The sequence below is a fragment of the Pipra filicauda genome, unplaced genomic scaffold (genome assembly GCF_003945595.2).
Source record: "Pipra filicauda isolate LSUMZ 115617 unplaced genomic scaffold, ASM394559v2 scaffold333_size800053_pilon, whole genome shotgun sequence".
NCBI classification, from domain to species: Eukaryota; Metazoa; Chordata; class Aves; order Passeriformes; family Pipridae; genus Pipra; species Pipra filicauda.
The window spans coordinates 712,619-739,414 of NW_024104458.1; the positions used below are offsets into that span (position 1 = coordinate 712,619).

The 26,796-nt window shown below is 57.1% G+C and overlaps 3 protein-coding genes across 4 annotated transcripts in view; 2 read left to right on the forward strand and 1 right to left on the reverse strand.

Moving 5' to 3' along the window:
- The window catches only part of RGS3 (regulator of G protein signaling 3), a 93,798-nt gene extending 83,090 nt beyond the window's left edge, over positions 1-10,708 (reverse strand). The window contains exons 1-3 of the mRNA XM_027727229.2: positions 10,666-10,708; positions 5,303-5,424; positions 160-309 (exon numbers count right to left, since the gene is read on the reverse strand). Of these exons, the coding sequence (XP_027583030.2) occupies positions 160-309; positions 5,303-5,333 (181 nt within the window). The 5' untranslated portion in view covers positions 5,334-5,424; positions 10,666-10,708. The remainder of the gene's footprint in view (positions 1-159; positions 310-5,302; positions 5,425-10,665) is intronic.
- Positions 10,709-11,632: 924 nt separating this feature from the next.
- POLE3 (DNA polymerase epsilon 3, accessory subunit) lies at positions 11,633-15,910 on the forward strand. The gene is made up of 5 exons (XM_027727234.2): positions 11,633-11,709; positions 11,826-11,901; positions 12,791-12,876; positions 13,562-13,680; positions 14,148-15,910. The coding sequence occupies exons 2-5, from the start codon at positions 11,836-11,838 to the stop codon at positions 14,306-14,308; spliced, it is 432 nt and encodes a 143-aa protein (XP_027583035.1). The 5' UTR covers positions 11,633-11,709; positions 11,826-11,835; the 3' UTR covers positions 14,309-15,910.
- Positions 15,911-17,586: 1,676 nt separating this feature from the next.
- Positions 17,587-26,680, forward strand: ALAD (aminolevulinate dehydratase). 2 transcript variants are annotated; one of them, XM_027750350.2, is made up of 12 exons: positions 17,587-17,651; positions 21,592-21,733; positions 21,912-21,962; positions 22,654-22,750; positions 23,083-23,218; positions 23,653-23,736; positions 24,541-24,629; positions 24,823-24,878; positions 25,542-25,629; positions 26,187-26,273; positions 26,353-26,482; positions 26,561-26,680. In XM_027750350.2, the coding sequence occupies exons 2-12, from the start codon at positions 21,621-21,623 to the stop codon at positions 26,635-26,637; spliced, it is 1,008 nt and encodes a 335-aa protein (XP_027606151.1). In that variant the 5' UTR covers positions 17,587-17,651; positions 21,592-21,620; the 3' UTR covers positions 26,638-26,680. The 2 variants fall into 2 exon arrangements, with proteins under 2 accessions (XP_027606151.1, XP_039239905.1); XM_039383971.1 differs by lacking the exon at positions 17,587-17,651 and adding an exon at positions 17,775-17,793.
- The last annotated feature ends 116 nt before the right edge of the window (positions 26,681-26,796 follow it).

Here is a 26,796-nt window from a genome sequence, read left to right on the forward strand (position 1 = left end):
CCCAAAGGCTGGGCTGTCCCAGAACTTTCTGGGATGAAAAAGGATGAGATTTCCCACAGAGCCCAGGGTGTTGGATACACCCCTCATCACACTCCACACCCTCCTGGCCAGGGCTGAGCCCTGCCTGGCCCACAGCCCCTCTCACACCCCACCACTTACCTTTCCCTTTCACTCTCGCATGACTGATCCTCCTCCTGCCCCCTGATGGTGCCTTCGGGTCCCGCAAGGAGGGTTGTCCAGCCCCACATGGCCCCTTTCTCACAGCTGGCAGATCCTCCAGCTCCAGCAATGGGGGCCTCTGCCCCGTCCCTGCCAGAGAAAAGAGCAGATGAGAGCAGGACGTGGCAGGACGGGGAGCTGGGACACGGGAGATATCACAGGCTCTGCAGGACCTTTGGGTTTACCCACCACAGGGGAATGTCTGCACCTTGCCCCAGCCTCCCCCAGAACAGCACACTGCCAGGGCTCCTGCACTGACCTGCCCTGGCCAGCTCTGCACACACGTGGCACATGCTGGCAGGTGACACGTCTGTCCCAAGCCATCACCCCCCTGCCCAGCCCTGCCTGTGAGCAGGAAGGAGAGGAGTGATGCTGATCACTCAGTCCAGCAGCACAGCAGAACACAGATCCATGTTCAGAGGGAGTCACCCCTGGCACCCGTCCCAGCTGCAGCCTTGGCCATGGCCCTTCACAGCCCTTCACCTCCCACAGGCCCAGAGCAGCCCAGAGGCTCCACTCAGCACTGGTTTGCTACATTGGAAATGGATGCACAGTCCCACCAGGGCTCCAGTAATCTGTAAGCAGCTCTCCAGGACTCTTGAGACACTGCCCTGCCACCCCTGGGTGTTCAGGACAGTCTTAGAATCATAGAAGGGTCTGGGGTGGAAGAGACCTAAAGATCATCTTAGTTCCATCCCCACTTCCACTAGCCCAGGTTGCTCCAAGCCCCGTCCAACCTGGCCTTGGACACTTCCAGGGATGGGGCAGCCACAGCTTCTCTGGGCAACCTGTGCCAGGGCCTCACCATCCTCATAGGGAACAATTCCTTCCCAATATCCCATCTAACCCTGCCCTCTGGCAGTGGGAAGCCATTGCCCTGTGTCCTGGCATTCCAGGCCCTTGTCCCCAGTCCCTCTCCAGCTCTCCTGGAGCCCCTTTAGGCCCTGGAAGGGGCTCTCAGCTCTCCCTGGAGCCTTCTCTTCTCCAGGTGAACACCCCCAGCTCTCCCAGCCTGGCTCCAGAGCAGAGGGGCTCCAGCCCTGGGAGCATCTCCTTGGCCTCCTCTGGACTCACTCCAGCTCCACATCCTGCTGGTGGTGGCCCCAAAGCTGGGCACAGTCTTGCAAGACTCTGGCTGAGACCCAGCTCCCAACCCACACCCTGCTGATGTTCCGAGGCTCAGAGCAGCAGGGAGGCTCCACACAAGGAGGAACTGGATGGTTTCCTCATGTCCAGCTCCCTGTGAAGGCACACCAGCCCCAGCCTGTCCCTCTGCGCTCACAGGCAGCAAACCACCACCCAGGAACCTGCCACGGGATCTGATGCTGAGAGAGACAAAAGGGTACAGATCCAGATCTGGGAGCCTTGAGGGAGCAACAGCATAGAGCAACCAGCACTGCCCAGTAATTCTTCAGGGTCAGAAAGGTCTGCCCAGGCTTCTTCCACAGAGATGGGCAGGTCAGGATTAGTGCAGCACCAGTGTCTTACATTGCCCTTACACAGACCCAGCTCTGGAGTCCCAGATTGACTCCCCTGAGGGGCAGAGGGGCAGAGCAGTGTCCCCCACCCCATGGTGGACCCACACCACACACAGAGAAGCTGTAAAAGCAAAAGAGCCTGACGTGGGATTTTGGTGCCAGCCCGAGCACTCCAGAGCCAGGATGTGTCCCTCAGCCATGGCCGTGTGTACCAGGATGGACAGATGGACAGCACCTCCCACACCCTGCCCAGTGCCTCCAGGCACCCCGAGACATCCCCAGCTCCACCCTCACAGCCCCCAGCCAGAGGGGCCTGGCACAGAGGCAGCAAACTGGAAAGGCTGTTTGCTCTCTAGAAAAGCTGCCCTTTCCCCCAGACTTTGGCTGACTCTGGCAGGGGCACTGGATGGTTCAGCTGGATTTACACTGGCAAAACTGCCTGAAACTGCAGGAGAAGCAACAGGAGGGACAGAGTGAGCAAGGGAGGGAGGGAAGGAGGAATGTCCACTGGACAGCCCAATCCATCACTGCCACTGACACCTATTGTACCACTGCCATAAATCCCAGCCCCTCTGGGCACCAGGGGAGACAAATAACGACCCAGCAGCCTCCAAAGGGCTCCAGACAAAGGGCACAGCTCTGTTTGGGCTGCCTGGCTGTGCTCAGCCCTAACCTTGACACCCTCAGAGGCCTTGGGAAAGCACCCAGCCAAGCAGGCAGCCAAATCCACTCACTGTTTGGTGGCTCTGGAGATGTTTGGAGCCAGTGAAGGCCTGGCAGGGGGTTTCTGCTGCCAGCTCCCACACAAAGCTCCTGCTCCATGGTGGCAAGGGGCCAGGTGCCTCCTTATCCCTTCTTGACATGTCCCAGCAGCCAGGCATGAGCTGGGCTGTGAGCTGGACACTGTGCAGCTCAGCCACCAGCGGGGCAGAAAAGGCCAAGAGCTGAGTCCACTCAGGCTGTGAGAGTCACCCTGATGCTCCAGGGAGCACCCAGATCCACCCCCCTGGATGCTGTGTTGTAGCCCAAGGGAAGAGACAGCAGGCAGCAGGGTGAGGGCTGTGGGCAGGGCTGAGCTGCCCTCCTGCTGCTCAGCCCTTTGGCAGCAATGCCCAGGAGCTCCCCATCACTGTCTCCAGCTACAGGGATCCAGAGCTCAGGCTGGGGTAGGGAGGGGGCCCCTAGCAAAGATGTGATTTATTCTTTAATTGCTGCTTGTTTGCTCAGCACTGCAGTGGCCTTTGCTGCCCTAATCAAAATGCAGAGGATGCACCAGCAGTGCAGGACATGTCAACAAGCAGAAACATCTGTGAGACAGCAGAGCCACAGCACCAGGAGCTCCTCCAACCCCTGCTTTCCCAGCAGTGCAGCACATCTGCCTTTTCTCACACCACTGCTGGATTGGAGTCCAGGGGGAAGCTGGATCCCTGTTTCCCAGCCAAGCTGACGGTGTCAGAGCTGTGGGAGGTGAGCAGAAGATGCAGCCTGGTGACACTGGTCCAAACCCTGCAAGCTGGAGCCACCACCTAAACTCTTCTGTCTGCCTGGTGGCCCCCCAGCTCCCAGTGCTGCCCTGCAGACTCTGCAATCCTTCAGGACCAGTAATCCATGGGGATGCTCTTGGCTCCTGCCTCTCCAACAGGGACTTGAAGCAGCAAGCTCAGGGTGAGCTCTGGTGGAATGTGGTGGACACAGGAGGGGAAAGGCTGCTCCAATATCTCTGCCCATACAAGTACCTGGCTTCCCACATCTGGCACAGCTGCTTTGTGGGTCCCTGAGGTGGGGATTAATGCAGCCAACAAAACCCAGAAGCACAAGGAGGGGAACACAGAGCCCCAGGAGCACATCCCTGCACCACGCTCAGGCTCTCCAGCCAGGAAATGACCTGCCCAAGCACACAGCCTATGCCACAGCATTCCACAGCTCCCTGTCCCTAGGAGATATTTGCACTCTGGCCCTTAGGAACACCTCCCCATGGCCTGCTCTGTGCTCTCCCTGTGCACACGGGCACAGCCAGGGGGGCAGGTCTGGCTCTGCCCAGCAGCAAAGCCTTCAGCTCCAGCACAGCTCAGCAACATCAGAGCTCATCCAAACTGAGCTGAAACTGGAGCTGCCACATCCTCTGCCACATCTGCTGACAGGCAAGAGAGCCCTGAACACAGAGCTGGGGGGGGATGAACCCCTTCTTCCCATCCTCATCTTCATCTCTTGTCTTCAACAGGCAGCACTGGTAAGAACCCGGGAGAGGAACTGAGTCCTGTGTATTTATGTTACAGAATGTTCTCCCTTCCTGCCCACAGGGAGGGTCTGGGGACCTCTCACAGCAGCTCAAACCCCCTCCCTCCTGGCTGTGTTTGTATTGCAGATGCAGATCCCCAGAAGAGAGGCCCTGGACTGCCTGGGGTCACAGTCCCTGCTGCTGTCACCTCCTGGACAGTAGGGTTGAAGAAGGACCCTGCCACTATCCCCAACATCCATCCATCCCTTGCCACTGTTGATGCCTGAGCTCCACAGATACAGGTAAATTATGTCAAAGCACTGACCTGGACCACCAGGCACCAGCACACAGGTGGGATGGCCCTGCTCAGGGATACAGGGTCATTTCTAGGGCACTTCAAAATATTCCTCCCTTCAGGATAATCAAAAACTCCCCTTCATTTGTTCAGCTGAATCCATTTGCTGACATTCCCGGTGACCCCCATCTGCCACCCATCAAAAGCAAAGCTTTTCCCAAGCAAATTTACTTGACCCTCAAAAACCCCCCAGTCTGGGATTGCCTGTTGCAGTGCAACCAGGGACCAGCACAGCTCAGCCCACGGGACAGGCACATGGAGCAGCACTCCTGAGGGAACAGCAAAGATCCCCTCTGCAATCCCAGCTATCCTGAACCTTTGGAATGTGAGCAGAGCATGTACCTGCCCAGCCTTGCCATGTCCTGCTCTCCTTCCCCACACAGCACCTCGACAGCACCAGGACCATGGTTTGTGTGTTCCTCTCCGGCCCTGCCAAACCTGCAGCTCTCCCCAGCACACACAGAGTGCTGAGGGGTGTTTACACGCCCTCCTGTCTCCAAGGAGCTCCCCAGGCTCACACAAAGCCTCTCCTCTCCATGCCTTTATTGTAAAAGGCTTTTAAGGAACAAGCAGGACAGTAACAAATGCAGTGTCTCCCTCACTAGAGCAGGCAGGCTCACAGCTGGGGGGAAAGAGTCCTCGGGGACAGGGCTTTCAAAATAATAATAAATAAATTATAGTAAAGAGTCTCTGTGGGACTCCCAGGCCATGGGAGTCCCCCCCAAGCAACTCCCAGAGGGTTTGAGGCTCACTGGCTGCAGAAATCACTCCTAACACTCAAACCCAGCAGATCCAACCCACTCCATCCTGCGGCACAAGGCACCAGAAGAGAGACCCCGGATAAACACGATCCCACACGGATCCAAACCCCCACAGCGGGCATGGGGGAGATACAGACCCTCATCTGCTCCAGGTGCCAGGATCTGGCTCCCTGGTGACAACCAGGGACCTGCAGAGTCGTCCCCCATCCTCCCCTCCCCCAGGGAAGGAGCAGTGCTGCAAACTGAATGGAGAAGCCATCGGAGCACTCACGTGTGAGCCCTGGCTCTCCCAGCTGCTCCATGGCTCCAGGCAGGATCAGGATCCTCTCCAAGCACCAGCCTCCTGTGCTCGAGCTGTGATTTAGCTGCCACCAGCCTTTGACTGTGGCACCACTGTAGAAGAGGGGGGGAAAAAATAAAACAAAACCAGTATATAAATGTCCCAAGGGAGCAGAGATCCAGTCTGGGAAGTTACAAATTAAATTGTAAGCTGGGAAGAGGTGGTGGCCCCGTCCTCCCCTGGCTCCCAACAGCAAAGAATCAACTCCTCCTAACTTCCCTCCTCACATTCCAACCCCTGGGACTGACCTTAACCTGCAGTTTTGTTCAAGTCTCCAGCAAACTGCCCATTCAGCTGGTTGGCCTGGGAGTTAATGACTTTCTTTTAAAATTTAACACAGTTCTCCATCACAAATTTCAGTCTGCCAGCTCTGGGATCTGCCTTTGGCTGGATATTCAAATCCAAGCACGTGCCTGGACAGTTATTCCAGGCAAAAGGGTAACAAACACACACAGAAAACCCACGAGGTTGAAGCTGCCTTAGAAACTAAAGAAACTAAATCAGACTGGGAAAAATTATCTGGCTTTCCAAATAGTAAGAGGATTGGAAGAAAGAGGGTTTGAGCTATTTCTGGGCAATCCTGAGGGCAGATTTCTGGGATTAGCACAGTCTGCCATATAGGGCAGACACACAAACCACAGCACTCTCCCAGCAGCAGGATTGCTGCAGCCCCCTCTTCCCCAGGGTCCAGCTGAGGTGCTCTGACACCACCTCGAGCACAGCTGAACCATTCCCTGGAAAACACCAATGAGGGACCCAACAAAACTGCAGACTGGCTGATAACCAAATCCTTTTCCAACCTGGGACCCAGGGAAGGTTCCTCCTCCCGCCAGGGTATCTTTGGAGACACCACACCTTCTCTGTTCACATCCCACAGCCTGAGCATCCTGTTGGAGCCCAAACCTGCCAGACAGCCGTGGCACCCCCAGCAGCACCTTCAGCATGGGCTTTGCTGCTGCCTTGGCCAACCTGCAGCTCTGTTGGCATCTGCTTTTGGGGCAGATGCACTTGGGACTCCACATTCCTGGAAAATTGCCCCTCCCAGCCCAGAGAGAACATTGCACTGGGGGTTAAACGAGTACAGACCCATCATTAACAAACACCTCGTGGGCTGCCCCTGCCCTCTGCCCACTGCACAAAGCCACCCATCCCCTTCCACAGCATCCCCACAGCCAGCACAGGATCCCAACAGGGCCCTCAGGTCAGCACTGCTGCTTTGGTGAGATATCAGTCTGAGCCATGTCCAGAGTCTCCTAAGAACTTTGCATCTCTGTAGGACTTGACGTGTTTGGCATTTTGCACCCGTAGTTTTGGGTAACAAACCCTTTTCCAAATCTCTCTCTCTGCCCCTTCCCCAAAAAATTAACAGTCTGAACATGTGAAGGGGCCAACCCACAGCGATTCTTGGGCTCTGCACTGGTGAGGCAGTGCTGTAAGACCTCAGGATGCCCCTGGCTTGAAGCACAGTGAGTGCTCCCAGGGCAGGCAGAGGCTCTGGGACAAACCCTGTGAGAGCAGGAGCTGGGACAGACCTGGGCTGCTCCCCAGGAATGCAGAGCACAGACCAGCCTGAGTGCACAAGGAATTGTTCCTGTGCCCATCCTTTGGCAGGGCCAAGCTTGCTGAACTCTGAAAACAGTTCATCTTGTCCCTCACCCTTTCCACTCCAAGGCTGAACTGTGACTGAAACTAAAGCAGCTACAACAATGGTGTGGTTTGTGTTAGAGCTACTGCCTAAACCAGCTCCTGTCCATGAGAGCAGCAGAGAGACAGGTGGGAGAGTGAGCTCCTGTTTTATTTCCATTCTGATTTTCACCTGCCTTGAACACTCTACAGCTGCAGAAACTGCCTGGCTGCTTCCCTTGCCTGCCCTGTGCCTGGTAATGGAGACACAAGGGGTTAATTTGGAAGAGGGATCCCTTAGAGGCCCAGTGATGCTTCCTGGTCACTCCAGAAACATCCTGTACAGAACATCTCCTGCAGGGCCTGGCAGAGCCTCCCACTGTCACCCCCACAGTGAGGAAACAGCAGCTACAGGGGATTCTGACAGAGCAACCTGTGGGTTATCCATCCATGGATTGTGGGCTCCCCATCCCTGGAGTGTCCAAGGCCAGGTTGAACAGGGCTTGGAGCAACCTGGGTTAGTGGAAGGTGTCCCTGCCCGTGGCAGGAGGTGGGACTGGGTGAGTTTTCATGTCCCTTCCAACCCAACCCATTCTGTGACTGTGATTCTGTTCTCAGGAAAAGAACACAGTCTAATTCACCCTCAGAAGGCTGAGAGGAGACCCTGACCCCAGAGCATTAATGGGACACCATAAACTATTTTTTATTTCTTTTTTTGTCCTCCTTTTCTCCTTTTGCCTTGTCTAGCCTGCAGGGCAACAGTAGGCTGGGCACACACCTCACCCAGGAACAATGCCCAAACACCTCAAAATCTCCCCAGCTCAAGACTTTGTCCTTGGTTTTGCATTTCCTTGAGGCACTGGGACTTTTCAGGCCATTTAACACACGCCTGTCTTACACCTTTAACCCGATTAAAAGCACAGCTAATTACAGCAGTACATAAATTCATGGCACCATTCTCCTCCATGTGCTCTGAACCCTTGATGACACTGGGGAAGAGCAGCCCTGTGAGACATTCCAGGTCTCTTAGAGGGTGTCTGATGTGAGCATCCAGTCCTGCTGCAGCATTTTGACAAATGCTGAGTATTAATCCATTGCTGATTTATTTTAATGCAATAAAAATAATATAATAATCAAGCTGGGTCTTTAGTGACACTTCTCATAAAAGAGATTGGTTTCAGTACAGCAAAAGGTCTCTTGGGAATGATGCTTTGGCCTTAGAATGGTCAAATGGATCTAGGTAATTAAGTTAAAACAGCTTAAGAAGTTATTGACTGTCACCTGAGCTGAACTCTGTGCTCAGTCTGGAGCTGCAGCAAAGAGCTGAGCTGCTGGGTCAGGTAACTGAGACCTTGTACCTGGATCCTGCTTCCCAGGGCTCCACCCGGGCTCTGGCACTATCCAGCCTCCCAGTGAGCCACTTGAGCTCACTAATTTCACAGAAAATTAACTATTTCTGGCACTGGCACAGCAAACAGATTCAGCCAGGGCTTATGATGGGGGCAGAGAGAGATCAAATGCCAGAAATCACGGAATGCCAGATGGGTTTGGGTTGGAAAGGACCTTAAAACTCATCTCATTTCACCCCTGCCATGGGCAGGGACACCTTCCACCAGCCCAGGTTGCTCCAAGCCCCATCCAACCTGGCCTTGGACACTTCCAGGGATGGGGCAGCCACAGCTTCTCTGGGCAACCTGTGCCAGGGCCTCCCCACCCTCACAGGGAAGAATTTCTTCCTAATATCTGACTAAGTCTCCTCTCCCTCAGTTTAAAGCCATTCCCTGGTCCTGGGGCACAACAGAAAGGGGTAAGTCACCCTCTTTCTTTACAGAGATCTCCTTTGTCTTCTGGTAAAACCTCACTCTGAGGCTGCACCGAGTTATGAAATCAAATGCACAGAGGTTCTCCTACACTTTTATGTTCAGACTGAGCTAATTTAGTTGAAAGCTGCATCTGAAAAGGCAGCTGCCTCCTTTCCCTCCCCATAACTCCATGATCCTGACTCCCCATTTAGCCCAGGCATGGGAGCAGGCACACAGAGTCTCTCAGGTTAGAAGGGACCCAGAAGGATCATCAAGTCCAACTCCCTGCTCCTTGCAGGACTACAAAAAAAATTTATATGACTAATTGCATCCTCCAGATGTTTCTTGAGCTCTGGCAGGCTTGGTGCCATGACCACTTCCCCTGAGAATCTGTTCCAGTGACCCACCACTCTCTCAGTGAGGAATCTTTCCAAGAATATTTAAGAATATAAGAATATTCTAAGAAAATAAAAGCAGAGCCATTGGGTGAGACAAAGCTCAGTATCCTGTTTCATGTCAGGAAGTGATGCCTGGGGGAGAACACAAGAATAGAGGAGGCACATGAGACATTTTCCCAAAATAGCTGCCCAGCCCCAAACCATTTTCAATTGAAGGACTTTCCACTACAGTTGGATCAAATTTACTGTACATTTTGCAGGCATAGAAAGAGTTGGATCCCATTTGGGTGGTGCCACACCATTAGTCCAGCCTTACTGGGCCCCCTTTAAGCCACTTCTGTGGATTAATTTGCATTCTGGATCAATTAGCAGAGCCCAGCCTGATTATTGCATATATTGTTTCACCCTGATTCTATTATCCGTAATCAGGAAGGTTTTCCCTTCCCTCCAAGCTGAAAACACTCACTTTTCACAATGTTATTAAAGAGCACGAGGTTCATCTGTCCAGGTGAGAGAACGCCTGACCCTGCTGCAGAGTTCAGGCCTGGAAAGCAGGTCTGGCTGAAGCACAGAGCAAACAGGAACAAGATTCATGGTGTCACAAACCCAAATGAGCACTGGGGAAGGTAACACAGAGGTTACCCTACAGCTTTCCTTTGCAAAGCACTTTCCAAAGGGAGTAACAAAGTTAGAGTTAATGCAATAGTCGGCCCACGCAGCTGGAAATAGCTCCTGACCTGGAACACAGGATTTGTCCAAGTGCCTTTCTCAGGTCACATAGGAGAGTCCACTCAATCAGCAGAATTTCAGACTGGATTTTTTTTGACAGTTAAAACTGCTGAATTAATATATGGTTAAAAAAAGCATCCCAGGAAGATATTTTGAGAATGAAAGTGCTGTATTTGGAGGCCTTTGTCAGAGATGATCTAACCTTGCAGGGCCTGAGGAAGAGAAGTGTGTGAGTGACACCTACATGGGACACCTACATCCACTGGGAACTGGGCTCCTCACTGCACTGCCTGGCTTGTCTTTATGGAAAGGGAAAACAGAATGGTTCCAGACATTAGCTCTAAGTTAGAGGATTGATGCACTTAAAAATTTATAAACTACAACGACCAAGTAAAAGCTTATTTCCTTTTAAAAATGATGCTGTCAGGTGTTTCAAATTATTAATTATTCCATTAAAAAAAAAAACAAACAGACAATCTCCCAGACAAATTTAACCTGGTAAATGCAGCCCCCTGTACCACCATCCCACACCAGTCTGGGATGTGTCCCTGCCTTCAGCCTTGTGGACACTGGGTCTCTTGTTGTTGGTTACACACACTGAGAGCCAACAGGGCATGCCCTGAGCTCTGCCCTGAGCTCTGCCCTGTCCCTCTAGCTCACCCTCAGCCATAACTGGCTCTGCACAGCACTTGGGGTGGATCTGTTCAGCACTAATGGGGGGGAAAGGTGTGAAGTGACTCACAGGGTTAGGAACTCACTGAAGACTTTCAGGCTCAGGAGCTCCCAGATCCTTGTCCCATCAGCTTTAACCCCCCCGGGCTCTCCCCCTCTGTCCTCACTCCCAGCCCCCAGAGCCCCCAGGAACTCCCAGTCACTGCAGTGTAGCACCACCTACACCTGTCCCTCTACCTACACCTGCCCCATCACATGCACCTACACTTGCTATACCAGCCCTTATCCCTCCCCTTATCCCTAGCTCTGCCCCAACACCTGTCCCTACATCTACAGCCACACCTGCTCCTATTCTTGCCCTTATCCCCTATTCCTGCCCTTATCCCCTATTCCTTCCCTTCCCCTTAGCCCCTATCTCTATTGCCTTTCCTTTCCCCTGCCCCTAAGCCTCTCCTTATCCCTATCCCTGCCCCTATCCCTACTCCTACCCTTATCCCCATCCCTTACTCTTTCCCTTTCCCCTGCCCCATCCCTCTCCCTATTCCTGCCCCTGCCTGTCTCCCTGCCACTATCCGTGCCCCAACTCTATCCCTATTCCTGCCTCTATCCCTATTCCTGCCCCACTCCATCCCTATTCTTGCCCCTGCCCCTATCCCTATTCTTACCCCATCCCTATTCCTGCCCCTGCCCTATTCCTGCCCCTGCCCTTATCCCTATCCTTGCTCCTGCCCCTATCCCTTCCCCTCCCCTGTCCTGCCCCTATCCCTTCCCCTCCCCTGTCCTGTCCCTATCCCTGCCATCCCCATCCATGCCCCTATCTCCATCACTGCTCCTATCCCTGCCATCCCCATCCCTATCCCTATCCCTGCCCCTATCCCTATCCCCATCTCCATCCCTGCCCCTATCCCCATCCCCATCCCTATCCCTGCCCCTATCCCCATCCCTATCCCTGCCCCTATCCCCATCCCCATCCCTATCCCCTGCCGCTATCCCCCTCCCTGCCGCTATCCTCCCCCCCAATCCCCTCCCCTCCTGCCGGTCGCTCCCGCCATTCCCGTTCCCGGCCGTGCCGCGGTGCTCGCCGGGACGGGGCGGGGCGGCGGCGGCGGGCGCGGTACGGCCGGGCCGGGACCCCGCGATCCCCCCGTGGCCCGCCGGGATCCCCCGTGTCCCGCCGGGATCCCCCCCCGCGGGCCCCCCCGCGCCCCTGACCCCCCGTTTGCCTTGCAGGAGGCCCAGGATGGCGGAGAGACCCGAGGACCTGAACCTGCCCAACGCCGTCATCACCCGCATCATCAAGGAGGCGGTGGGTGCCGGGCCCCGGCGGGAGCGGCGGCACACCGGGGGCTCCGGCCCTCGGAGACCCTCGGAGACCCCAGTCCTCGGAGAGCCCGGCCCCGGGAGACCCCCGTCCTTGGAAATCCCGGCCCTGGGAGGCCCCGGTCCTTGGAGACCCTGGCCCCGGGAGGCCCCGGTCCCTGTCCCCGTGCTCTGTCCCGGTCCCTGTGCTGTGTCCCGGTCCCTGTCCCCGTGCTGTATCCCGGTCCCTGTCCCCGTGCTGTGTCCCGGTCCCTGTCCCCGTGCTGTATCCCGGTCCCTGTCCCCGTGCTCTGTCCCGGTCCCTGTCCCCGTGCTCTGTCCCGGTCCCGCTCCCAGCTGTGCTGGCACTGTCCCCTCTCGGATGCCGGGGGGACACCCCTGGGTCGGTCCGGGCTGCGCTGTCCCAAGGGATGCTCCAAAGCCGAGCTCAGCGGCAAGGCGGGTCCTGCCGTGGGACTGTCAGAACTCCCTTAAAACTCACAGCAGAAGTCCGTGTCTGTATAAAAATCTACAATAATTCCCGGTCGTTAATATAATCGGTTCTGGAGCTGTGAGACGTTGCTGGGTGGAAGTGGGTCTGGGAGGGGGTTGGTGTGTGACAGGAGATGGAAGTCACTGGATGAGTTACCCTGGATGTAGTGGCCAGACCCCCAACCCAGGGGTCACTCAGCTTCTGCTCAGGGGCACTGAGGGGACACAGTCACTGCCCGTGGCTTTCAGCTGCATCAGAGCTGTGACAGCACCCCAGAGCTCCCTCAGAGCTGGGAACCTCAGAGTGCCAGGCCCTCTGAATGCCTTAACGGAACTGACACGTGAATTATGCGAGTTTAAGTCCTCTTTAGCAGCTGCTGATAAAAGTTGAATTTGTTTTCCAGCTCCCTGATGGAGTCAATATTTCCAAAGAAGCCCGGAGCGCGATATCCCGAGCAGCAAGTGTGTTTGTGCTGTATGCAACATCCTGGTAAGGACTGGCTGCAGCTGATTGATAATTCTCCTCTCTGCCGGCCTGGAGACTCTTTCCCAGTGTTTGTTTCTGTATCGTCTGTTTGTATCAATAAACCCTACCAGGCTGCACCAGGTGGGTTTTAACTGCCTGTAACAACCCATGGGAAGGCAGCTGGGCTGGGGACACAGAGATGTCCCAAAAAGAGGGGCCCCAAACTCCCATTAACCTTAGAACAAGGCTGCACATTCTTCCTGGCAAAGGCAGGAGCACTTGGCTCACTTTTTATTTAGGCTCCTCGCCATGTCAGTGTGTTAGGGCAAGTGTGAGCCAGCCTGGAGCTGCCACAGAGGACACAGTCAGGTTTTTGGGGTGTCCAGGCAGTCACTTCTCTGGTGTCAAGTACTCACAGGGCTGTGGGGAACTGGCACAGCCAGTGTTAAGGTTTTCTCCTTCCCCTTGCTTGTAGAAAAGGTCTGTGCAAGCAGAAAACTAATGTGGGAAAGCACAAACAGCCAGTGTAAACAGGAAGGTGTCTCAAACCTCCATTAGAAAGAGATAAAAAAAACCCTAAATGTTTAGGAGATGGCTTTTACGTTTTTTTAAGTTGCTTGTAAGTTGTGACTTTTAATAGACAAGACTAAGTTGATGACAGTTCCCAACTGCCTCTTTTACTTCTTGTTTTTGCCTTGTTTTTGCCTAGTGCAAATAACTTTGCCATGAAGGGGAAGAGGAAAACACTGAATGCTGGTGACGTGCTCTCTGCCATGGAGGAGATGGAGTTCCAGAGGTTCATGGTCCCTCTGAAGGAGTCCCTGGAAGGTACAGGCCTTTGTTTGTGTCAAGAGAGTCTGATTAGCACCGAGTCGTGTTTTCCTCGAACGCTGGACAAGCAACACTTACTTGCCTGTCTTGTTTCTCTTCTCTTTGCCCAGCATCCTACACTGCAGTTTGCCTGGGGAATAACTAATGTGCACCTTAACGGGCCTGGGATAACATTATTGCACAACTGATGAGGATTGAGAAAGTCTCATCTGCCCTCACTCCCCTATTATGTTTATCTAAGGAAAGCCGTAGGTGCTGCCTGTAAATGTGAACTCCTGCGTCCTTTTCAGCATTTTTCTGCTGAAATTTAACCTGCTTTCCTATGGAGCTGCTCAGCACAGCTCAGCTCGTAGGGTGAGTTGCTGCTCTGAGTTCCTGCTCCCCTGGTGAGCCGGGAGAGCAGGGGGGTGTTGGAGCTCAGCCCTGTCCGTGCCGGGGGTTCCTCACTGCTCCCTCTCCTTCAGTTTACAGGCGTGAGCAGAAGGGAAAGAAGGAAGCCAGGAAAGATAAAGACAAGAAGGCAGACTCAGAGGAGCAGGATAAAAGCCGAGAGGAAGACAATGATGACGATGATGAAAGGATGGAGGAGGAAGAGCAGAACGACGAGGAAGAGGTGGACAACTGAGCTGGCTGAGAGGGGCTGGGCTGTGTGCAGAGGGATATAAACACTGTAAATCAACCTTGCTGTGTCCCCTCTTGTTTCCCTTAGAGCTTTGTACTGTCCCTCTGCAGCCTGTCCCTTTTGGGCTTTAATTTGGACATAAAGGACTTGTGCTGAAGCTTTTTCTGTGGCAGGGCAGCTCCTCCTGGTGCCTGGGGGGCTTGGCCCTCTCCCTCTTCTGGGCAGACCTTTGATGCTGGGCTGGCTCTGAAATAGAGGGGAAAAAGAGCTGGCAGGTGCTCAGTGCAGGAGCTGATCAGGAGAACATGGGAACTCTTGAATATCAGGGGCTGAGCCCAACAGACCATTAACCCCCTGGGGTGTAGAACCCAGATGATGATGTCAGGAGACTTGGAAGCTGGACATTTAAGCTTTGATCCAAGGGACTCGTTTTTTCCCTGTGTTTCCTTGCATCCTGGCTGTGCCTTCTCTCCCTGCTGTGCTGTGACAGTGCCTCTGTCCTTCAGCCTGAGCAGCACTAGGGGGGCCATGAGTCCACTCACTGATCACCCAAACCACCCTAAATCCAAAATCTTCACAGCACTGGAAATGTAAACAGAACACTGGAAGCGTCTTTAGAGCCCTGAGAGACCAAGAGGAAATTAATTCAACATCTGCAGCAAAATGAAGGGCTAAAATGAGTGTCAGGGGTACAAAGAGGTGGCTTTGTGCACTGCTGGGTGTGGTGGTCTCACCTGTCCCTGCTCTGAGGAGCTGCAGCTCCTGCAGGAAGTTTAAATGTAGCAGAACAGAGTGGTGGATTGTGGTGCCTTGTTTTTGTTTTCTTTTTTTAATTTTCCCAATTGGAATGGACTAATTCCATCCAAGGTCCCTCCGTAGCCTTTGCCAGTCATTCCAGGGACATGGATCCCCCCTGGTGCAATGGGCAGGATGTGCCCACCCAGGAGGCTCAACCTCAGGCTTCTGGTTTCAAAAAAAGGCTCCTGCAGGAAAAGAAGGTTGAAATAAGCTGTTTGTATCCCTTGTGCCTGTGTAGGTTTGTGCTTTTCCACTTGGATTGTTAGTTTTGGTGCCTTTCCTTTCTCTCTCTGAGAAGGTACCTATAGAGGAAGCTCCTTTCAGGGGAAAATGCTTTATTTGACTTTTTGAAGACTAATACATCTAATGTTTGAACTTAACAGATGGGTGAAGGAAACCTGAGGAAAGCTTTAGGTGCATTTAAGTAGAACCCACGAGTTTTGCTGATGAGCAGTTTTAAAATAGCACTTGTGGGGACTCATAGACCCTTTCCACCAAAAGAAATTGCTGCAGAGCCACCCACAAGAGCCAACCCTGCCTTCCTGCTTTTCTGGCACACTGGATTTTCACACACACAAGGCCAGCTCCTGAAAAAGAACTGAATCAACACAGATTTTCTGCTGTCTAGTTTCTGCTGGCCTGCAGTCAGCACATGGAAAGCCTGAGCCTGAATGTCTTCCCAAACATCTCTGATAAACACCTGCCTTCCAGCTCTTTTTCTTTCTTTTTTTTCTCTTCAGTACATATCTGGGGTGCATATTCTGGAAGGGAATGATGCCTAAATAAAAGCCAGATTTTTTTTTTATAGAAGTGGAGTCTCATATTTCGGGCAGTTATAAAATGAGCAGGTTGTGGTTGTGTAAGGGGGAACAGAGGGAGCAGCCAAGGCAGGAGCAAACACCCTGGGAAGTGGGTTCTGGAGCAGCTGATGACAGGAGGAAGATGAGGGGAGGATGAAGGCTGTGAGAAGAGCAAGGGAATTAAGATTGGCAAGAAGGGGGGGATTTCCAGATCTCAGAGAAGCAAAATTGGGGTGCTGGTGTTTGTCCTGCTGGGGGAACAAGCTCAGCCTTGCTCCAGGGAGAGCCTCCAGGCTGGGGGATAGACAGATCCAGGGGCTGGGTCCAGGGTTTCTGCCCTGCAGCAGGCCAGGGAATGCTGCTATGGCACAGGAGCTGCAGGATCTCCCAAAATAAACCCAATCCCACCATCTCCCCTGCACTGGAGACCAAGGCAGTGGCAGTGCTGCTGAGCCTGCAGTGGGGCTGCAGCTTCCCTGGGCCTGGCAGGCCCCCAGCCCCCCAAAGCCCTGCTCCACATCCCTCTGCAGCCCCCTAAAGCCCTGCTCCAGACTTCTGCAGCCCCCCAAACCCCTGCCCCCGGCCACCACAGCCTCCCAGCCATGCTCCTTGCTCACACAGCACCCCAAACCCTGCTTTCTGATCCTCAGCACCCCAATACCCTGCTCTGGCGCCACCAGAACCCCCAAAACTGGCTCCAGGTCCTCCCACAGCACCCTAAAACTGGACTGCATGTCCCCCCAGCACCCCAAATGTCTGCTCTAGCCCTCCTCAGAACCCCAAAACCTGGCTCTACTTCCCCCCCTGCAGCACCCCAAAACTGGACTGCATGACCCCCCACCACCCCAAAGTCCCGCCCCACACCCCTGCAGCACCCCAAAGATTTGCTCCAGCCTCCCCCAGAACTCCAAAACCTGGCTCCATGTCCCCCTGCAGCACCCCAAAACTGGACTGCAATGACTCTCCATCAGCTCGAGTCCTGCTCCACACCCCTGCAGCACCCCAAAGATTTGTTCTAGCCTCCTCCAGAACCCCAAAAATGGGCTCCAGGGTCCCCAGAACCGCAAAACCTGGGTCCAGGTTCTCCCACAGCACCCCAAAAATGCACTGCATGCTCCCCAGCACCCCAAAGCTCTGCTCCTCAGCCCTGCAGCCCCCCAAAACCCTGCTCCAGCATCTGCAGAACCCCAAAACCTGGCTCCATGTCCCCCTGCAACACCCAAAAACTGCACTGCCTGGTCCCCCAGCACCCCAAAGCCCTGCTCCATGCCCCCCCCCCGAACCCCACTGGGGGTTCCATTTCCCCCCACAGCACCCCAAAACTGGACTGCACGACCCTCCACCACCCCAAAACCCGGCTCCACAGCCCTGCAGCACCCCAAAACTGCACCGCATGGCTCCCTAGCACCCCAAAGCTCCGCTCTGCGCCCCTGCAGCCCCCCAAAACCCTCTTCGAGCGCCCCCAGCCCCCCAAACCTGGCTCCAGGTCCCCCCCAGCACCCTAAAACAGGACCACATGGTCCCCCAGCCCCCCAAAGCCTGCCTCTGTCCCCTCAGCACCCCTATCCCCGCCCCAGCCCCCTTCACCCCAAAAACCCCTCCTCCCTCCCGCCCTTTTCCCGCGCTGCGCCGCGCGAGACTTCCCGCCACCACTCCCCGCTGGGCGGGGCTATGCTAATGAGGGGCGTGGCTATGCAAATCGCGATAGCTCGGGGGCAGAGAGGCGGCCGGAGCGGACACGGCGGGCGGTGAGTGCGGGACCGGGACCGGGAATGGGATCGGGATCGGGATCGGGAACCGGGACTGGAGCTGGGGCCGGGATTGCCCCAGGGACGGGGCCCGGCCGGGCAAGGAGGCAGCGCTTGGATCAGGCAGGAAGGGCAGCCCCGGGTAACGCAGCAAGGACAGCCCGGGGTTCGCCCGGTTCTACTCGATTTTTGCCCGGTTTTGCTCGCTTTTTGCCCAGTTTTGCTCGGTTTTTGCTCGGTAGCCGTGGCAACGGCGGGGCAAGCACAGAGCAGCGTGCGATGCTCCGAGCTGGCAGCGGTGCTGAGCTCCCGCCCGTGCTGGGGTGTGATCGCAGACCCCTGGGCACCCCCGTGCCCATCCTGGAGCAGGAAACCTGCTGGAAGGGCTTCACCTTCGTTAGTGACTCTTAATTAACGCTGTTTCGTCTTGACCTTTGCTACTGGCTCTTAATTAACGCTGCAACAGCTTGACCTTTGTTAGTGGCTGTTAATTAACCCACAGCTCCGTTGGCTCCCTTTCCTAGAACACCCCAGTCTGTCCCTTCTCCCACCGGGCATTTTGGGAGTTTGCGTATCCCTGGGATTTAGCTAAATAGTTGTATGGCACAGGATGAGGCCACATGCGCTTCTGTCTCCTAAAAACATCTTCTTCCAGCCTCCTGTTGGCACTGAACAAACTCCTCCTGTTCGGGGGGGTGTCGGGGGCCGGGGCAGGGCCGGGTCCGGCTTTACCCGGGGCAGGGCCGGGTCCGGCTTTACCCGGGGCAGTGCCGGGTCGGGCTTCAGCCCGTCCGCGGGGTTTGTTTGGTTTGTGGCGGTGCCAGGGGCCAGCGGCGTGTGCCGGGTTGTCCCCGGGCAGCCGCTTCTCTTCCCTCGAGGGAGGCGAGGCACCGCCACCAGCCCGGGCTGGGCACAGGGGTGGGCTGGGGTGCCGCGGGTTTGGGCTGGTCCCGGTGTGCAGGGGCAAAGGTGAGCTCAGGGAGAGAACTGCAGGGCTGTCCTTCAATTCCTGGAGCTGCAGGACTGTGCTTAACCTCCCGCTGGAGTTGCAGGGCTGTCCTTAACCCCCTCCTGGAGCTGCTCCAGTGTGCACGGAGCAAAGGGCTTTAGAAAGACAGATTTGGGCCGCGAATGTGGGAGAAAGGCAGGCGTGCTGTGCCGGGAGCCCTGAGGGATGTCGGGGGAACAGCCCCAGCCCGAGGTGAGCGTGTGGTGCAATGTCCCCTGACTGCCCACTCCTGCAGCCCGTGCCCTGTGTCCCTGTGCCCCTGTGCCCCTGTGTCCTGTGTCCTGTGCCCCTGTGCCCCTGTGCCCCTGTGCCCCTGTGTCCCTGTGTCCCTGTGCCCCTGTGCCCCTGTGCCCCTGTGTCCCTGTGTCCCTGTGTCCCTGTGCCCCTGTGCCCCTGTGCCCCTGTGCCCCTGTGCCCCTGTGCCCCTGTGTCCCTGTGTCCCTGTGCCCCTGTGCCCCTGTGCCCCTGTGTCCCTGTGTCCCCGTGTCCCGTGTCCCGTGTCCCGTGTCCCTGTGCCCCTGTGTCCCTGTGTCCCTGTGCCCCTGTGCCCCTGTGCCCCTGTGCCCCTGTGCCCCTGTGCCCCTGTGCCCCTGTGTCCCTGTGTCCCCGTGTCCCGTGTCCCTGTGTCCCTGTGCCCCGTGTCCCTGTGCCCCGTGTCCCTGTGCCCCGTGTGTGCCCCTGTGTCCCTGTGTCCCTGTGCCCCGTGTCCCTGTGTCCCTGTGCCCCTGTGTCCTGTGCCCCTGTGTCCTGTGCCCCTGTGTCCTGTGCCCCTGTGTCCTGTGTCCTGTGTCCCTGCCTGTCGGGCAGGTCGGTCCCGGCTGTGCCACCCCGGTGCCCTGCACAGGCAGCAGCTTCTCCTGCTCGTGGGGCTGGTGAGCAGGACCCGGCTCAGACTCAGCCCCAGCAGGGCCCACCCGTCCCGGCTCTTATCTCCTCCCTGCCATCCCACCACGTGCCCACCCCCTCCTTGCCCGGAGAGGGCAGTTTCTGGAGCTGTGGCCTCTATCTGTCCCATACAGTCAGGTGCCTCTGGTCCCACCCGGCCCCCTGCCCTTGCTCCGCTGGGATTAACTGTTTAGAGCATTTTTTGGATTCTCGAGGTGGGTTTTGTTCACTGAGCCCTTTGTTTGCCGCGGCTCCCTGGAGCCAGGCACCGTAGGGAGCGTTCACCGGAGGGCTGTCCCTTTCCCTGGAGTGGCAGCTTTCCAAGGGCTAAAAATGACCTGCCAGGGGATGCCATGGTGCTGCCAGCGTGCCTGTCAGCTGCTCTGCGTCCCCCACAAGCACCACCTGATTTTTTTATCCAGTGTTTTTATCCGTGTAACCAAGAGGGGCCTTTCCCCATCCCCAGAAGTGATTCCTCAGGGTACAAGAGGCTCGATTCCAGCCCTGGGCAATGCAGTGCCCCCGTGTTCCAAGTGCCCTGGGCACTGGGAGGGTCTGACACAGACTGAGTTTGGCTCAGTAGTAGAATATCTGACGGGTCTTGAGTGTGTAAAATAGGTGAACACCTCAGATTAAAGGTTTTCCCAAAGTGAAAATGAGCCATCTCCTGCACAGCTCCGTTGCTGACTGGTGTTGTGGGTGCCATGGACTCTGTCCTGGGATGCTCTGAGCTGTGCCTGAGCTGTGCCTGTTCTCCAGAGGGCTGGGTACAGGCAGGGGGTCAGTGAGGTTCATTGCTTGGGGAATCCCTCCTGGAATGGGACTGGAGAGCACAGGGCTGCTCCCCTGAAATGAGTCCCATCCTCCTGCCACCCTGTCTCCTTAGGGAAGACCTGCCCTGTCCAGGGGTAGTCAAAGGACTCCACTTGCCCTTTCAGAGCCCATCTGAGCTCTCTTCCTGCCCACCTCCCAAAAATCCCACACTCTCCAGTAGGGCCTCTGCTTTGTCTCCCAGGGCACCCCGGCTCCTCAGCACGGGGGTTTGGGGGATGTGGCCCTGTGTGTGCAGCCACAAGTCCTTGAAGCTGCTCTGCACAAACAGTCTGTTGCTGGGGTTGTGCTTTCCAGGGCTGTGCAGCTGCTCCCTCTGTGCTGCAGCCAAAGAAATGCCTCGTCCCAGGAGAGCCGCCTTCCCACGGCCCCTTCCATCACACCCACCAGCAACGTGGTGTGAGAATTTAATGCTCATGGAAATGTAAATCTTGGTGGTCTGATCACAGAATTATTACTAATCTGTTAGAGAAGAAGAAAATATTGCTGCAGAAGAACTTTCAACAACAGCGGAGCCAATGATTGATTTATGTGTGTTCAGTACCTGCTCTTTGTTACCTCAGAAATCAGTTTTGCCCAAGTCCCCAGTTTTCTTTACCCAGCAGTAAGTGGCCACTGGAGTTGTGTGACTGTGGGGTTTAGGGCCCTGGTTTCCTCAGGATGATCCTGCCCCTTTCTCATCAGTGCCTTTCCTCTTCTGTAACTGTGCCCTCACACTGTGGCCATAAATATGTTGTGCCTCATGGAATGGTTTGGGTTGGAAGGGACATTAAAAATCACTGAGTTCCAGCACAGAGCAGCTCTTTACTCCTCTGCATACAAAAGCTTTATCACAGAGTTACTCAGCACTAAGGAAGAGTAAAATGAATGAACAGTGACCCTCTGGGTGCTCAGGCAGAGGAGCCTCTGGAGAGTGAAGGTGGTTCTGCTGTGGGAGGAGCCAGTGGCTGGAACTGGGGGGGTTTCCTACACAGAACTGGGGGGTTTTGTGGGGAGGAGTCTCTGTCATCCCTGTTTATGGGAAGGGCTGTTCAGTGACTGCTGATGGGGGTCCTGCAGCACCCACCATGCACAGGGCAGTGCCTGTGGGAGGTGGGATGGAGCTGGAGGGGCTGCAGGGGCCCGGGACAGGGACAGTCCTGCAGTGGCTGCCTGGATCTCAGCCCCCTCCTCAGCAGTTTACCAGGACCCTGCCGGGTTCTTTTGTTGTTGCAGAGCCTCCCCCAGCCTCCAGCAGCCCCACCATGCAGGCAGACTCTGTCCTCCACAGCGGGTACTTCCACCCGGTGCTGCGCTCCTGGCAGGGCACGGCCACCACCTTCGACGCCTCCAACCTCATCTACCCCATCTTTGTCACGTGAGTGAGCCCTGGCTCTGGGGTCAGGGATGGACACGGCGCAGGGTGACTGGCTGGGTCCATCCCAGGAGCTCCCTGAGCTCTTCAGTAGGTTCAGAGTCCCTGTGCACGAGCCTGGGAGAGGGGCTTCCTTCTCACACCCAAGTCCTCACATCTCCATCCCCTCCTCCTCCCACAGGGACAGCCCTGACGCCGTGGAGCCCATCCCCAGCCTCCCTGGACAAGCCAGGTACAAATCCAACCCCACTGAGCCATGTGCTGTCACTGCTGGGATTTATGGCATGAGATGAGCATGAGCCAGGGGTGATGCTTCCAACCCTCTGGTCCCTGCCCTGGGGATTCCCTGGGATCAGGCAGGGCAGGGACATTCATCCACTAAGGGAGTGGAGGGAATCATGCTGGGAATGCTGGGGAAGTAGCAGTACTGGGAGGGCAGCACCAGGGTCTCAGGCTGTCCCAGAGCACTCACACGTTGTGTGGGTTGGAAGCAAATGGGGTTTCCAGCAGCAGCCCAAAACCCGTGCAAGGATGTGGGCTGTGGTCCTGCACTGGATCCTGCTGGGCTGGCAGCTCCTGTCTCCATCTGCTGCCACATTAGCAGGGCTCTGGTCAGAGAGGCCCAGGGGGGTGGGTTGGTGGGAGGTGGGTTGGATCTGCAACAGGGAGGCCAAGATAAGGAATCCAAGGGCAGGGCACGCTTCTCCTTTCAGAGCAGTGTCCATGCTGGGCAGATAATGCTCCTGCAGCCCCAGATAAGAGCCCAGATTGTTCCTCCCAGTGTTCAGGCAACACCTCCCCTGTACCTCCAGCTGCTGCCTGGTGATGCTGGATTGCTCACAGGGCAGCATCCCAGTCACAGGCAGCTCTCCCCAGGAGCAGGTGTGGGTGCCTGGCAGCTCCCTTCCCTTTGCCCTGCTCAGGTATGGAGTGAACAAGCTCGAGGGGATGCTGCAGCCCCTCGTCCAAGACGGCCTGAAGTGTGTGCTCATCTTCGGGGTGCCCAGCAAGGTCCACAAGGTCAGTGCCTGGTGGTGAGGGGAGCTTGGGGCAGCTACGGGGGTGTGGGGGAGCAGTGTGGGGCTGAACTCACAGCCCACTCAGCAGAGCACCTGGGGATGGGAGACTGCAGTGACACCCAAAAAAGCCCCCAGAGCTCTGCAGGTGGCCCCAGGACCTGCACTCATTGCCCAGAAGGGCTTCTCCATCACCCTTTTCCCTCGGTGGTGGTCACACCATCCTGCCTTAGAGGGTCCCACAGTCCAGGAGCTGTTTCCTGGGCAGAGCTGCTGCCACGGAGGAGTCGGGGGGAAGTGTGGGCTGTGTGTGCTGAGGTGTTTGTGTTCCCACAGGATGAGAGAGGCTCTGCTGCCGATGCTGAGGGCACTCCTGCCATCCAGGCCATCAGGAGGATCCGCTCCACCTTCCCAGAGCTGCTCATTGCCTGTGATGTTTGCTTGTGCCCTTACACCTCGCATGGGCACTGTGGTGAGCACGGCCTGGGGGCCTGGGCTGCACTCCTGGTGTTTTCCTGGCTCGGGGAGTCTCCAGGGATTTGCCATTTTCTGCTGAGGGGCTCCATGTGCTGTGGGTTCTGGCCAGCTCCTACCCCAAGACCTGGCCTCCCGTTACTAGTGTAGGAAGCTGGGAGGCCTCTCCTGGGTTTTGACAGCAAGGTGGGAGGCACAGATGGTGCAGGCCCTCACTGTGGCCATCTGAGTCTGTCTGAGCCCCACCTCTGTCTTCCCCTCCCTGGAGCACCCAGACCTCCAGGCCCTGCAGGGCTCCTTATCCACCTCCCTCAACACATTCCTCACTGCTGCTCTGAGCATCTCCACAGCTTGTCCCCAGAGCCACACTCCCCCCTGGGGACTGAGGCACCTGCTGTCCCTGCCCTGGTGTAACCCCGGGTTTGTCTCCAGGTATCCTGCGAGAGGATGGCACCATCCAGAACGAGCTCAGCTGCCAGCGGCTGGCAGAGGTGGCACTGGCCTATGCCAAAGCAGGTGGGAGCCCCTGGCAGTGACAGCCCAGCTGGACTCTGCTTGCCCCTCTCTCACTTCACACACACAATCAACAAGATTGGAAAAGACCTCCGAGATCATGGAGTCCAACCTGTGACCCAACCCCACCTTGTCACCCAGACCATGGCACTGATGCCACATCCAGGCTCTGCTCAAACCCCTCCAGGGACGGGGACTCCCCCCCCTCCCTGGGCAGCCCATTCCAAGGGCTGATCCCTCTCTCTGCAAACAACTTCTGCCCAATGGCCAACCTAAACCTGCCCTGGGGCAGCTCAAGGCTCTGCCCTCTTGTCCTGCTGCTGGTTCCTGGCAGCAGAGCCCGACCCCCCCCGGCTCCCCCCTCCTGTCAGGGAGTTGCAGAGAGTGAGAAGGTCTCCCCTGAGCCTCCTCCTCTCCAGGCTGAGCCCCCCCAGCTCCCTCAGCCTCTCCTCACAGCACTTGTGCTCCAGACCCTTCCCCAGCCTCGTTGCCCTTCTCTGGACCTGCTCCAGCCCCTCCATGTCCTTCCTGAGCTGAGGGGCCAGAACTGGGCACAGCACTCCAGGGGTGGCCTCACCAGTGCTGAGTACAGGGGCAGAATCACTGCCCTGGTCCTTCTCTGAGCAGATCCAAAAGCAAATTGGGCCTGATTCTAAGTGGGACTGTTCCCCTGCCCTCCCTGCCCTGGTCCCAGCAGCACTGCTGGCACCAGAACCTTTTGGCAGAGCCAAAGCCTCGGGTGCTTCCCTGCATCCCTGTCCTTCCCTGCATCCCTGTCCTTCCCTGCATCCCTGTCCTTCCCTGCAGGCTGCCACATCGTGGCCCCCTCGGACATGATGGACGGGCGCATCGGGGCCATAAAGCAGGCACTGATCTCCAACGACCTGGGCAACAAGGTGAGCTGGGCACCTGTGTGTGCCAGGGGCAGGAGCCACAGCCATGGGGAGGGAGCTGCAGCACTACAGGAATGTCCATGGGAACAGCAGGTGCCAGGCCTCTGGGAGGGGGAGGATAAAACAGCCATGGCAGGGAATCTCTGTGGCTGTGGCTCCAAGCTCCCGGCCCTCATGGCCCTGCTCTGCTCCGCAGGTCTCCGTGATGAGCTACAGTGCCAAGTTTGCTTCCTGCTTCTATGGACCCTTCAGGTGGGTCTGTCCCTTAGCCAGGTGTGCCCAGCCGGTGCCAGGATGGCTGGGAGTGTGTTCCCAGAGAGTTATTTGGGAAGGGGGCTCAGCCAGAGCCTGGGCTGCAGGAGGGGCCACACTGGTCACTTTGCAGCACCTTCCTCCTACTCCTCCGTGCAAAAAGGAGACAATTGTACCTTGCCCAGGTGATCTTCCATCCTTTACCTCTTCACCTGCTCCTCCTCAGTGCTGCTGGCAAGGCAGGCAGAGACGGAGCCACCTGCAATGTCCAGGAACAGGGAGGGAGTCACAGGAGCCAGTGTTGTCCCAAAGGGTGGCTTCAGGGACAGGCTTCAGCTTAGTCAGCTGTTGGACCTTGTCCCAAGAACAGCCTGACCCTGGCAGGGTATCCCTGAGGAACCTGCCTTGGAAAAGTCTGACATGATTTTACCCAGACTCTGGGCATGGGGAGGGCAGTGGCTGTTGAAACAGCTCTCAGGGCCAGCCTGGGCCTGTAGGACCTCCCAGAGCCATCCTGGGGTGCTGAGGTGGCTCAGGAGTGCCCCATTTTCCTGACTCAGTGGCTCAGACACTTGACCTTGTCTGGCCTCCCGTTCCTGAAGCTGTACGAGGTGGGAGCCACAGGGGTCCTCACTCCCTGCCCCCTGCCCTGCCCCTCTCCAGGGATGCCGCGCTCTCCAAACCCGCCTTCGGTGACCGGAGGTGTTACCAGCTGCCCCCCGGCGCCCGGGGCCTGGCCCAGCGCGCCGTGGTGAGTGTGGGGGGCACGGGGGGTTACGGCTGTGGGGCTGGACACCCTCAGTGGGGCACGGGGGGTTACGGCTGTGGGGCTGGACACCCTCAGTGGGGCACGGGGGGTTACGGCTGTGGGGCTGGACACCCTCAGTGGGGCACGGGGGGTTACGGCTGTGGGGCTGGACACCCTCAGTGGGGCCTGGGTGATCACCCCAGGGCTTGGGGAGAGCAAGAAAGTCAAAAGGGGGTGGGAGGCAAACCGGATAAAAGGGTCAAGGGTCTTCCCTTTCCATGAGATAAACGAAACATGAGGTCCATCAGCCTGCCAGAGCTGGTCCCAGTGTGTGCTTGAGGACTGGGCAGTGGGAGCTGCGGAGTTGGTGCCCCTGTAATGGGACATCAGATCCAGCGACATGCAGCCACCAGCGTTGCCCAGGCACTGTGTGAGGGGAGTGTCAGCCCACAGTTGGGCTCCTGTGGCCCGGAGGGGCTCAGCAGACCATCCTGGAAAACCAGCCTGGGCCTCGCTGGAAACTCTGTCCTTGTCCCCCGTGTGCCGTGTTCCCGTGGCAGGACCGGGACGTGCGGGAGGGAGCGGACATGCTGATGGTGAAGCCGGGGATGCCCTACCTGGACCTCGTGCGGGATGTCAAGGCTCGGGTGAGCTCCTGCCTGGCGGGGAGGGACTGGGGGGCTGTGGCTGCGCGTTTGATGTGCGGGGCTGACCGTGTCCCCGCAGCACCCCACGCACCCGCTGGCCGTGTACCACGTCTCGGGGGAGTTCGCTATGCTGTGGCACGGGGCGCAGGCGGGAGCCTTCGGGCTGGAGGCGGCGGTGCGGGAGGCGATGACGGCCTTCAGGCGGGCAGGTGAGGCTGCGCCCCCCGTGCCCCCCGCGCGTCCCCCGCGTGTCCCCGGGCCGGCTGCAGCCTCTCGTCTCTCCGCAGGTGCCGACATCATCATCACCTACTTCGCGCCGCAGCTGCTGCGCTGGCTGCGGGAGGAGGCGGCGGGACGGGCCTGAGCGCGGGGCGGGAGTGCCGGGATGGGCGGGAATTCCGGGATGGGCGGGAATTCCGGGGTGGGCGGGAATTCCGGGGTGGGCGGGAGTGCCGGGATGGGCGGGAATTCCGCGATGGGCGGGAGTGCCGGGATGGGCGGGAGTGCCGGGATGGGCGGGAGT

Excerpts from the sequence above, each read along its gene's own strand:
- POLE3 (XM_027727234.2), top strand. The coding sequence starts at position 11,836 with ATGGCGGAGAGACCCGAGGACCTGAACCTGCCCAACGCCGTCATCACC. Across the intron at positions 11,902-12,790 it reads CCCGCATCATCAAGGAGGCG|CTCCCTGATGGAGTCAATAT; the intron begins GTGGGTGCCGGG and ends TTTGTTTTCCAG. Across the intron at positions 13,681-14,147 it reads TCTGAAGGAGTCCCTGGAAG|TTTACAGGCGTGAGCAGAAG; the intron begins GTACAGGCCTTT and ends CCTCTCCTTCAG.
- ALAD (XM_027750350.2), top strand. The coding sequence starts at position 21,621 with ATGCAGGCAGACTCTGTCCTCCACAGCGGGTACTTCCACCCGGTGCTG. Across the intron at positions 21,963-22,653 it reads AGCCTCCCTGGACAAGCCAG|GTATGGAGTGAACAAGCTCG; the intron begins GTACAAATCCAA and ends TGCCCTGCTCAG. Across the intron at positions 25,630-26,186 it reads GCCTGGCCCAGCGCGCCGTG|GACCGGGACGTGCGGGAGGG; the intron begins GTGAGTGTGGGG and ends TTCCCGTGGCAG.